Source organism: Paroedura picta, chromosome 6, assembly GCF_049243985.1.
Source record: "Paroedura picta isolate Pp20150507F chromosome 6, Ppicta_v3.0, whole genome shotgun sequence".
In the NCBI taxonomy this organism is placed as follows: domain Eukaryota; kingdom Metazoa; phylum Chordata; class Lepidosauria; order Squamata; family Gekkonidae; genus Paroedura; species Paroedura picta.
This window is the reverse complement of record NC_135374.1, coordinates 36,361,969-36,375,011: the sequence shown is the minus strand read 5'-3', so window position 1 is coordinate 36,375,011 and position 13,043 is coordinate 36,361,969. Positions and strand designations below refer to the sequence as shown.

Genomic DNA, 13,043 nt, shown 5'->3' with positions numbered 1-13,043 from the left:
TGACTGGTAGGGAAATTCTCCTCTCACTAGAAGATCTATCACCTTTTGTGTGACTCTCTGACCTTGCAACCAGACCTCAAGGCTCTGGAATGCAGCCACTGACCATTTCAACCCTGAAGGGCACCCCTTTATTCCCAACAAAGCTGATTGGATGTCTCCGTTTCTAGGAACAAGCTTGTTCTACAATTCATTGACTCAATTAATTCTCTCTCTAGTAAACACTGATTCAAAGTAATCTTCATGAATGCATCCAAGTGTGTTCAAGGGAAAGTGACAATAATAGCTAAAGAGGGGAATACTTTAAAAGGCCCCTTCCTGCTGACAAGGCTCCTGAAATGCAGAGAGAGCCCTACCTCCCTTTTTATCAGTGGGCTTTTTCCCTAATTGCTCCCAGCTGCCTCAAGCTGACCTTGAGATGCCTTTATATTACATTTGGGGGAGCTCTGTTCTCTCTTTTTCAAAAGATTATGTACAGCAGATGATCCATTACTAATAAAAAACAAATATAGTTGACACGGCATACTTCCACACATAAGCCCATGAAGAAGGCAAGTGGTTATTTACCACTACACCTTTCTTCATGGTGTGAGTGTGTGTATGGATATATGGCCTAACAATGATATTCCATACACCTCTCTTTGGCCCAAATGAGAGTCTTCGCCTAACTTACTAAATTTTCTTGCCAACTTTCCCCCAATACTCTGTCAGTGTAAAACTGTTCTCAGTTGCTGAATCTGAAATTGTCAATACTAGGCTCTTCTCAGTTAGGACTGAAATCAACTTCAATATCTAAATAAGTAAACTCATGGAATTAAAAGTTTTTTTATTAAGAAAATGCAAGCATCTACTTGGAAGGCATAGAACTGGTTCACAAAGCATAGGTTGAACAATATAGGGGCTCTTCCCCCTCCCTTGGGAACTTGAACCAGTTCAAAGGAGTCAAAACATAGAGATAACTATTTGGGCTTCAAGGAATAGGATCTGACAGATCATTTGTAATTATTTCCATCGGGTGTGCATCAGTGAATACTTGATACCTTCTACTTGTTTTTGTTATTTGTATGGGCCTGGTCTAAGATAAAATTACAATTGTTGTTGTTAGATGCGAAGTCGTGTCTGACCCATCGCGACCCCATGGACAATGATCCTCCAGGCCTTCCTGTCCTCTACCATTCCCCATTCCTCAAAATTACAATAGATGCCAATATAGCTGTGCTTCTATGTCAGTTATTTACCCACACATCCAGCTTCTGTGTTTAATTTGGATGAATTGTTTATCTTAAACTTTTCATACTTGATACAGAATTCTCTCTGAAAGATTGACTTTTTGAATTTTATTAAAAATAGCAAGCTAGATTTAGTTGCCGTGGATGGTTTTTTGCTATATACCAATATCCCACAGAGACAGATAATGATGGTTATTGAAGAAACACTGAATAAACAAGAAGATATATCTGCTCACTCCCACTGTGTTTATATGCATGTTGACAAAATTAGCTCTTAAGGAGAATTATTTTCAATTTTCTGAACGTTTTTGAGGCAGATACCAGGTAATGTTCTAGAACATCGCTAAAATTTCCATTGCTTATTTTAAAGAGACATGAGGATTCCAAGATAATAATCCATTTAAAATAAATTGGATATTTGGATGCTAGCTTTTCTACTCTGGCTCTCCCAATTCACTTCCTCACTGTAGCCCCCAGCCTACATGGATTTTATATATGTATGCCCCCCACATAGACTTCTTGATGATTTAAAGAAATTGCTGCTGCTTCCACCAGCAGAAAATGTAGCAGAATCAAAGCCCATATTTATGGTTTCAAAAGACGTGGAAAGCACAGTGGAAAAATTGGGGCTGAAAATCAGTTCTCAGCCTAATGATATAAAATTTGGTACTTGATATATTTTGCATGTTGAAATAAAAAGTGAGAAGCTGAGTATCAGTGTATATAGAAACAATGGGCATCCACTCTTCCAGTTTGGTGTAGTGGTTAGGAATGCTGACTTCTAATCTGGCATGCCGGTTTTGATTCTGCACTCCCCCACATGCAGCCAGCTGGGTGACCTTGGGCTCGTCATGGCACTGATAAAACTGTTCGAGCAGTGATAGGGCTCTCTCAGGCTCACCCACCTCACAGGTTGTCTGTTGTGGGGAGAGGAAAGGGAAGGTGACTGTGGGCTGCTTTGAGCCCCCTTCGGGTAGAGAAAAGCAGCATATAAGAACCAACTCTTCTTCTTCTTCTGGTTCTTCTTCTTCAGTTTTACAATATAACTAACATCAAAAAAGGAATTGCAAACATTAAAGTGTAAAGGAATCACAATCTGGATAATTTATTAAGACAAACTGGTAAAGCAGCATTTTCAGAGTATAAAATACCTTATTAGAACAAGCACTCTGTAATGTAAAAAAGGACAAAATAATTCTCTATTAAAACCTAAAGCAGTATTAATGCATTTAACAAAATAATCCTCTATTACATGATGTAAGGATACCAGAACCCCTTGACCATTAGTGTGTGTGTGCATAAACACTCAGTGGCAGCCCAACACATGGGTCGTGGTGCAGAAAAGGTCTGAGGAAATTAAAATTAGGGTATTACAAGTATAGCAGAATACTTGGCAATTTCTCTAATGGAAGAGTGCTTTCTGTTGGCAGAAGGTTGCTTTTGCAAATGGAAAACCTCCACGGTTAGCTGAAAACAATAATAAGTTCATCTGTAGACTTGGAGAAAAATATCTTGTCTCTTTAATAGCAGTTCAGTGTGGTAAAATAGGCAGATTTTTGTGGCATGGAAGTAAATAACATCACCTGATAAGGAGCACACTCATTAAGGCTCTATTAAAGGGACAAGGTTTATTTTCCCTCCTGGTAGTTACCATTTAGCTGTAATGGCTGTACATTAAGTTGTCTTCTGTGCATTTGGGCCACATTCTCTCTGGCCAACAGAGAGAATTTCTAGCTTCTAAGGGCCATTTCGCACGGCTTCAAAATAGCACAATGGTTGCTAATTGGAAACGCTGCTTATTTGCCATAACCCACGACGTCGTAGACAATCTGCAACAATCCTGAAACCGACCCGCAAAAAGCGCTTCGTTGTAGCGCTTTCAGGGGAATCCAGAAAAGTGGATTCACCCTCCGGATAGCGATACACTCCTGCAACCAATCTGCAACAATAGCGCTAAAGACCTGTGCGTTACCATTGTTGCGGGTTCTTCAAAGTCCCTCCCCCTGGCTCTCTCCTCCAAACTTCCGGCGAAGCGATCGCCATTTTTTTTTCTCCGAGCGAGCGGGGATAAACGCACCAGCGAGCCTCTTTCTGTTTAGAGGCTTCCCTGGCTTCAGTCCTTCACCTTTAGTCACTAAGCACAAACCACATAAAAGCCCGTTTGCTGAAATAAAGTCCCTTTATTTTTTACACATTAATTCAGCCGAAAATCGGGCCCGTGAGGGGGGGAGATTTTTTTTTTTATCACTCGAGGCAGCGTGCCAACGATCATACAATCAAACGACAGCTCACATTAGGCAGCTGGATGGGTCTCTCCGTTGCAACGAATCTACCTAGATTCGTTGCTATGGGTCTGTTTTTTTTTTTTAAACCTTTCTTAAAGGGAAAGGGGCTGTTTGGGAGCATGCTAACGGCTGCCCATTGGCTGCTTGACGGCCAGGGGCGGGATGAGCTCGGCAATAGCGCTTCCTTTCTAGCGATTTCTGCCGAGACCGGAAGCCTGTGGGAAACGCTAAAAAACGCAACTGATTCCACTACAAAGGCAGGTATGCATAACGACGAATTCCACTATTTTAAATGGCGATTTTTCATTCCGCAAACAATTTGCAACAAAGATCCCCGTGCGAAAAGGCCCTAAGAGTTGAGAGGGCATCCCTTCCCTCAGCACATGCCCAGAGTGTTCCCACTGAGGGCAAGGAGTACTATTTCCCCTCACTCCTTCCACACTTATGAGCCCTCCTGTAGTGAAGCCAGACACAGTAAGAGCTTAGTGGGGTGGGAGGGAGGGAATGTGTGCCTGCACAGAACACAACAGATAGCAGTTACAGGCAAGAGCCATCTTTCTTGCCCCAGAGGGACAGACCAGAACGAATAGGATGAAATTAATTCAAAAGAAATTCCATCCGGAAGAAGTTCCTGACAGTTAGAGTGGTTTCTCAGTGGAACAGGCTTCCTTGGGAGGTGTTGGGTTCTCCATCTTTGGAAATTTTTAAACAGAGGCTAGATAGCAATCTGACGGAGAGGCTGATTCTGTGAAGACAAAGGGGTGGCAGGTTACAGTAGAGCGATTGGGATGTGAGTGTCCTGCATAGTGCAGGGGGTTGGACTAGATGACCCATGAGGTCCCTTCCAACTCTATTATTCTATGATTATATGATTCTTTAATCTTTGGGGCCATTCCGCACGAGTTCAAAGTAGCAGAAGGCTTACAAATGGTAAATGCTACTAATTTGCCGTTCCGCATGACGTCGCACACAATCTGCAACAGTCCTGCAACACTAGCGCTGAAATCGCTTCGTTGTAGCGATTTCCGGTGAATCCAGAAAAGTGTATTCACCCGCAGAAAATCGCTACACTCCTGCCAACAACCTGCAACACTTGCGAAAAAGACATGTGCGTTCTCAATGTAGCGGCTGCAACAAAGTCCCTCCCCCTGGCTCTCTCCTCCAAACTTCCGGTGAAGCGATCGCCATTTTTTTTCCTCGGAGTGAGCAGGGAAAGCAACGAAGCCAGCGAGGCTTCTCTGGCTACAGTCCCTCCACAGAAGTGCTTTAAAGCTCCCCTAAGTCCCCAAGCATAACACAGCCCCGTTAGCAAGTTCCCTTTATTTACGGCCGAAAATTGCACCTGTGCGGGGGGGGGGATTTTTTTTCCACTTGGGGGAGCGTGGTAACGTTGACTTGCCAGCTCACACGCCAGCTAGATGGGTCTCTACGTTAGGAAGAATCAAGGCATATTCGTTGCAACATGTGTGTGTGGTTTTTTTAATCTGTGCTTAAAGGGAAAGGGGCTTTTCTGGAGCATGATAACAACCGCCCATTGGCTGTTCATTTGATTGATGGCCACGGGCGGGAACAAGCACAGAAAAAATAGCTTCCTTTCTAGCAATTTTTGCGAGACCGGAAACCTGTGGGGAATGAATGAAATGCTACTGGATTCCACTACAAATGCAGGTATGCAGAACGCCGAGATTCCACTATTTAAAATAGCGTTTCCGCTTTGTGAAACCAATTGGCAACATTGGTCCTTGTGCGGAAAGGCCCTTGGTATTCTCCAGATATTCATTGTGGAGTAAGTCTGAAAAAGAGGAAAGAGCATAGTGAACAGTCCTTAGTTCCAAGAAATTAAGGTGCATAGAGGATTCAAAGGGAGACCCCCACCACCTGCACAGTAAGGCCATCACAATGTGTGCCCCAACCCAGGATAGTGATATTTGTAATGACTGTATACATAGAACAACACTCCAAAGGGGGTTCTCACTAAAAGTTAGCATCCTAAGTCCATTATTTAAGTGACCTGGGTACTAAAAACAAAGTGGATTGTACCGGGACAGAGGAATCAAACTTTCTCATAAACAAATTTTGAAAGGGTCTTAAATGCAATCTGGTAAATGGAAACACTATTGTCATGGAGGCCATGAAACCTAAAAATTTCTGCCTGCTCATTGTAAGCCACTCCAGCTGTCCCTTTCACTTGCCGTTGCTGGCCTTTTAAAAGTAACAGCTGGCCAGCAGATCAATCACGTTACTAGTTTTAATTGGCTGTAAGCCATTTCAGGGACGTGTTATGCTCTTTCCGCCCCCCCAAAAGGAGGGAATTGACAAGGATTGCTGATATGGCTGCATTTTATTGTATTATATTGTATTGTATGTGTAATCTGTTTTTAATTATTTGAATTCTGGTTCTTTTGCATTAATGTTCTTAAGTTGTATTTTATTATATATGTTTTTTAAATCTGTTAGCTACCTTGTTGCCATATGCGAGAACAGAAAGGCAAGTTATATTTTTGTAAATAAATAAATATTCAGGATTGAAAAACTATGTGTGACCATGGCAACATTGAGTTTAATCACAGCATAGCATGATTTCTGAGTGCAGTCAGCAAGTACCACAATCACAGAGAAAGAGAAGATGTAAGGAAACATTGAAATATATAAATTTTAAAAATAAAATTTTAAAGTGTGTATGTGTGTGTTAACACACATGAGATGTGTAATTATGCTATTAGACCAGTTAATTTAACTGAAACTAACTCCCAATTAAGGAATTTGGTACCTATGAACTTAAGGCTAAGTTTTCCCAATTTAGAATGGTTTAAGAAGTTGCTGCTCTGCTTCCATGTTAAATGATCAGAATTTGTGGTACTTTGCCACCCACATACAGAATAACATGGTCTGGTGTTAGTCACCAGCCTTAACGGAGTTCAGTGAACCAGAACTGTAGAGTCACTGCACTGTACTGTATGATTAAGTGGAATATTCTGCTTTGAATTTACAACACATGAATAATTTAAAAAGTGAGGCAAAGGAAGTGAGAAAATGAGAACCACCCTAAATTGCAAGGCTGCTTTACCGATGTTACTGAATGTCTATTCTAGCCAGAGAACAAGTATGTTTAAATCATATATACCCCCATTTTACAAATGTGACATTTTCAGGACGTTTTGTTTCTGAAGGTAGGATAATTTGATCTATTAATAGTTTCAGGAAGTCTTTTGCTCCATGAATAGACATAAGGAAGAAACAGGTTCAAAAATAAGAAAAGAAAGAGCTCAATTTGTCACATACCACGTGATTCTGAGAACACTTTCCTGTGAGTAAATCCTATTGAATAGACCCCTGTAGACTTTTGAGTAGACCTGTTTAGAAATTAAACTGATATTAGAAAATAAGGTGATAAAGCTTTATTGGCTTTAGAAAGACAGCCAGCCCAAACATAATCCATTTTAATGTAAATACTGAGAATATCTGTTACAATTTGAACATAAGAAGAGCACTGAATTATATCCGTGGTCCATCTAATTTAGCATCCTGTCTCACACGCCAGTTCCTCTAGATCAGCGGTCCCCAATCCTCGGGTCGGGGACCGGTACTGGTCCATAGATCAGTTAGTACTGGGCCACGGCTCCTCCTTGTCCTCCTCCCCAGCTGCTGCCTCAGGGGCTGTCCTGCTATTCTTCTGCTGGCTAACCTTTGGTGCTCTCCAGCGGCCGCCATGGCTGTGGCTCCCCCCCAGCAGGTGGCAGGAAGTCAGGGGCGCCAGCGGGGAAAACAAGTTGAACAGGGGCTCAGGAGGCAGTGGCAACGTCCCTCTGCAGAAGACTGCCCCCCCTGCACCTCAGTAAAATTGTCAAGCGCTGACCGGTCCCCAGAGATAAAAAGGTTGGGGACCATTGCTCTAGATGACCAACAACAAAGCATAGAGGCCAAGGTCTTTCCCTGATTTTGCCTTTTGCCTTGGTTGCCTTCCCCAGCACTTTTTCCAGGTCTGCAATATCATTTGTTGAGATATGGGGGCCAGAACTGTGTACAGTATTCCAATGGGACTACATTATATATCTATACAGGGGCATTACAATATTGGTTGTTTTATTCTCAATCCATTTCCTAATAATCCCTAATCCCTAATATAGAAGCCTTTTGAAAGTCCAGGTATAGTATGTCTACCAGATCACCATTGTCTACAGGCTTTATCAGATGGATACATTTATTTGTATATAGCGTTTACAAAATATAAAATACAAATTTACAAACAGTAAAAAAAACTGTGTAAAAATATAAAATTTAAGACCAAAAACCTGAAACAGCATACATAACTACAAAGTGCAAGAGTGTTAAGAGGCTGCCTTAGCGGTTGTAACGTTGGCTCTTATTTTCCTTGCAGCCAAGGCAAATAGAGCGGTGTTATATGTTACTTTATCAACCTGGTCAGATAAAAGATAGATTGTCTTTTCAGCTATGGAGGGAAGGTTAGAACCCCGCAAGATCTCATTGAGGAATTTGGCCCTGGGTTGAGCATAAAGTAAGCAGTCTAAGATGTAGTGGGGTAAATCCTCCAGAGCTTGTGCACCACAAATACAAAAGTGCTGTTTTTTTGGCGTACAGCTATAACGGCATGCTATCCTTCAGTCAGATAATGATACAGGCTTTATCAAAGAACTCCAAAAAGTTGGTGTGGTAGGACTTTTCTTTGCTGAAACCATGCTGGGTTTTGGTCCTAACTCTGCCTAACTAAGCTATCTTTGATTACAGTTTCTACTAATTTGTCTGGTTTACTGGCCTATCATTTCCTGGCTCCCCTCTGGCTCCCCTTTTAAAATTGGTGACATATTTGCTACTTTCCAGACTTGTGGTAGTAGTAGGTTATATATATGGGTTAGTAGATCAACAATTTCAGATATGAGTTCCTTAAGAACTCTTGGGTATAGGCCATCAGGAGCTGGAGGCTTACTGGTTTTAACGTTCCCAGGAGGTCTAGAATTTCATCTCTGATCACCAAAATTTGGTTCAGTTCTTCAGAGTCCCTACCTAAAAATAGGGCTGTGAACACAAAAGTAAAAAAGTAGTTATTGAACTTCTCAGCCATCTCTCCATTTCTTTTTCCCTTTGTCATCCAAAGGCCCTACTCCTTTTCTAGGTGGGTTGCTGGTCCAGATATATAATTGTGATTATATGTTGAGATGAAAAGTTTGCTTCAGTGTTCTGACCATCTTGTTGCTCAATGGATGGTGCTTCAACTGTGAATTTGTCTCCATGTTTACTGGACTCAAAGGATCAGTGGGAATCTCTTCAAAGTGCATAATTGTGTCCTCTCTTGTGAGTGAGGACTGGCCACCTCACCATAATAGAGGCAGCTACAAGCAAGTTCCCTTTGGGTAGTAGTGCAAGGTGGGGCAGTCCCATGAAAACATTCCCACCCCACCTGACAATTTGGTGGAAAAGGTCACTTCACCTAACACATTCACTTCTGCTGTACTGAATTTTGAACTAGGTGGTTAGAAACCAAAATCACTTCTCAATACATTCTACATAATTAGTTGTTAAATATCATTTAATTCAATGGAGTATGTCTTAATTTGTTGGCCCAAATCAGGTCAGTAATGCAGATTATTTGAAGAAGTGCTAGAATTTTAATACATGAGACCTGTGAACTCCTGCCCTCCAATTACTGAGTATGGTATAATAAAATAAGAGTCCAGTAACACCTTTAAGACCAACAAAGATTTATTCAAGGTGTGAGCTTTCGAGTGCAAACACTCTTCCTCAGACTTCCACTTGAAAGCTCACGCCTTGCATAAATCTTTGTTGGTCTTAAAAGGTGCTACTGGACTCTGATTTTATTGTGCTACTTCAGACCAACACGGCTGCCCATTTGAATCTATGTGTATGGTGTAGACTGTTTATTATATTCAGAGGTTTTTACAAAATACTACAAATATAATGAAGTTCCTATTTTATTGGAAGTCTGTTTTCAGAGCTGGGGAGTCTGTTTTCAGAGCAGAGGGAGTCAATACAATTTAAGCCTCTGAATTACTGTGAAACGCTTCTAGTCATCTGGCAATAATGTGCCAATATTTTTACAGTAGACTGAATAACATTCCGCAGAAGGACTTGTTGCTCCACAGAAAGCACTGCTGCCCTTATAAGGCTAGTGGAAGTGCTACGTGAATCTAGGGCTTTTTCTGAAGTCTCAGATTCCCAACTAATGGAAAGCTATCATGTTTCTGAGTGACGTAGTTATACATGTGGTTGGCAGTTCTGTCTGAGAAGGGGGAAAGTCAGGGACCAGATTAGTAACATCAGCAGCGCTTCCTTTTCCTGGAAATACTGAGGGAGGAAAATATGCACATTAACAAGAAAGCATGAGAATATGTACCACATGAGACTGAATTACAGAACATTTTCATTTAGTTGGAAAGGGCAACCCTTATGCAATTCCTTACGTCAAAGCAGTTGTATTTGTTATAATTTCTTTTAAAATCCCCTGGATCATAAGAAAAACAAAAACAGAAAAGAAAGGGTATTAAAACACCAGAAAATAAACAAATCATTATCATGAACAGTAAAGCTAAATCTATTAATAAATAAATCACTTTATTTGGCTGATTATGTCCAAAAACATTATAGATTCCTTTCTTTCCAAATATATAAAATTTTGCCCAGTATTTACTATTTCTATCAATATACCAGAAAATAATGTTTGAACACTAGGACATGTCTCTCATTATGATTTGGTTATGTGTTGAGATGCTGAAAGTGAGGGATATTTAAATTGAGTGCTATTATACTCTTAAGGGGGTATAACAAAGTATATGGAAATACGCAAGCATTTTGAGAATGTCTGAAGTGGCTTTTCACATCAGCACACAGCTGGATAAGAATCCTAGAGTTCTTAGATGGCAAGACAAGCACATGTGACATTTTTAAACATATCATTAAGATTGCAATTATACTAATAAGCAGAATACACATTTGGCTATAGTCCTTCATTTTATAATAAGCTTCCTGAGGTGCCCTTACAGCTGAAGAGTTTACTTATCCCAGTGATTGAAAGAAACTTCCTAGGCCATCCTCTGTAACGAAGCTGTCTTTAGATGAGGACGGCCATTTACCCCTGCCGTGAGGCTGCTGAAAAAGTCATGGACAGTCATGTCATTAATGTCCCGTTCTTGAGCATGACATCTTTGCTTCTCATTTCGAATACATAGGAAGTAAACAGCTGTTTGGCAAAAAGCACAGTTTGTAGCCTTTGTAAATTTCTACCACACTGAATTTTTATTTTTATTTTTATTATTATTATTATTATTATTATTATTATTATTATTATAGATTTTTAAAATATATCATTATTTGTTTATTTGAGGAGTGGGCATCTAGTCAAGTTTTGTTCTAGGTATCAGGCTTCAGAAAGACATCTGCCTGCGACACTGCTACTAAGAGAATACAGAACTGAGTTTCTTGACAATTTGCTGCATGAGAACTGGGTTTGCAGCTTTTTACCCAAACCTTCCCACTGAGGTATGATACCTTGCTATCTAAGTTATAGTGACAGTTCTAATCTTCCCGTATGGCACCTGCAGGCCAAATTAGTTTCATTGTTCAGACATTCCTGTGTCCCTTGAAAGACATGACACCAATTTCAAGTTATACCAAATGCCTGTTGTTACCCACTCTGAGTCAACTTGGAAGGGCAAGTTATAAAGTTGTTGTTGTTGATTTTTGGTCAGACTAGACAGGACAAAAGATGGTGTGGCAGCTTAAAGACAGATCCAGTCTAGATGCATACATGTCCTCCCTTATAAAAAATAAGTAAATGCAAAGGAACAGGGATGATTTCAGATATCCAGTTTGGAAGACTCTGATGTTAGAGCTCCATAAAGGATTGTACAAAATGTCCACTTAAATGTCCACTCAGGTCTCTAATTGGTTTAGCACTTCACTTGTGTAACTCTTTACAGGAGAGCTAAAGATGTGATTGAAAATTCTGTTTCTCTGCAATGTGATGTAGTGCCATTTGATAAAAATAGATTACAGTGGTAGTAGCTTCAACACAACTGTACAAAGTTTACCTATCTATGTTAAGTAGACCTCTAAGTGTCAAAGAATTAAAAGATGTACCCTTCTGCTGCAAGCCTAAGAATAACACCACATTGTAAATGAAACTGAAGCATGTATTTCCTTTGATGATAGATTCCTATGTCTCTTTTTACTTTGCAGCCTTAACAGCCCCAAAGATTCATGCCACATCTGAATCTAAACATATAAATAAGATGGTAAGAGAGTGCTGGGAGGAGTTGGAACTCATCACGTACCAATAAGGTTGGCTGTCCTGGCTGTCCATCCAACAAATGGCCAATCAGAAGTGATGTCCTGCCCATCCCCTTCCAATTTCTTCCATCAGTTCAGTTTATGCAGAACTTGTTTGTAAGTCTCCCAGAAAGGACCACAGCATGGCCATAAAGAATATGCCTTTTCTGGGTTCACTCCCTAGCATGGGAAAGATCTCTGTCACAAAAACTTAGAGTACATGAACACATGAAACTGCATTATACTGAATCAGGCTCTTGATTTATCAATATTGTCTAATCAGACAACAGTTCCCAAGCTCTCAGGCAAAGGTCTTTCACATCACCTTCTGCTGTTGTTACTGTTGCTAGGTGCGAAGTCGTGTCTGACCCAGCGCGACCCCATGGACAATGATCCTCCAGGCCTTCCTGTCCTCTACCATTCCCCGGAGTCTATTTAAGTTTGCACCTACTGCTTCAGTGACTCCATCCAGCCACCTCATTCTCTGTCGTCCTCTTCTTCTTTTGCTATCGATCGCTCCCAGCATTAGGCTCTTCTCCAGGGAGTCCTTCCTTCTCATGAGGTAGCCAAAGTATTTGAGTTTCATCTTCAGGATCTGGCCTTCTAAGGAGCAGGATCTGGCCTTCTAAGGAGCAGTCAGGGCTGATCTCCTCTAGGACTGACCGGTTTGTTCGCCTTGCAGTCCAAGGGACTCGCAAGAATCTTCTCCAGCACCAGAGTTCAAAAGCCTCAATTCTTTGACGCTCGACCTTCCTTATGGTCCAACTTTCGGAGCCATACATTGCAACTGGGAAGACCATAGCCTTGACTAAACGCACTTTTTTTGGCAGGGTGATGTCTCTGCTTTTTAGGATGCTGTCTAGATTTGCCATAGCTTTCCTCCCCAGGAGCAAGCGTCTTTTAATTTCTTTCCTGCAGTCCCCATCTGCAGGAAAATAAAATCTGTCACTATCTCTATTTCTTCCCCATCTATTTGCCAGGAATTGAGAGGGCCGGATGCCATGATTGTTGTTTTCTTGATGTTGAGTTTCAAGCCAACTTTTGCACTCTTCTCCTTCACCCGCATCAACAGGCATATCTGAGGTTGTTGATATTTCTCCCTGCAATCTTGATCCCAATTTGTGACTCCTCTAATCCCGCCTTTCTCATGCTGTGCTCCACATACAAGTTAAATAGGCAAGGCGACAGTATACAGCCTTGCCGAACTATTTTCTCAATTTTGAACCAATCA

The 13,043-nt window shown here is 41.0% G+C and overlaps 1 protein-coding gene across 7 annotated transcripts in view; it reads right to left on the bottom strand.

Moving 5' to 3' along the window:
• Nucleotides 1-4,914: 4,914 nt before the first annotated feature.
• Nucleotides 4,915-13,043, bottom strand: part of LOC143839726 (uncharacterized) — a 32,640-nt gene continuing 24,511 nt past the window's right edge. For 3 of the 7 annotated variants that reach the window (XR_013231832.1, XR_013231834.1, XR_013231835.1), the window contains 3 exons: nucleotides 9,882-9,989; nucleotides 6,794-6,864; nucleotides 4,915-5,303 (listed from right to left, as the gene is read on the bottom strand). Coding sequence is in view for 1 of the 7 variants with exons in the window: in XM_077342139.1 (XP_077198254.1) it covers nucleotides 5,203-5,303; nucleotides 6,794-6,864 (172 nt within the window). In the remaining 6 variants the exon portion in view is untranslated. Of the gene's footprint in view, nucleotides 5,304-6,793; nucleotides 6,865-8,456; nucleotides 8,546-9,881; nucleotides 9,990-13,043 lie in introns of all 7 variants that reach the window. The other 4 variants (XR_013231837.1, XM_077342139.1, XR_013231833.1 and 1 more) reach the window with 3 other exon arrangements.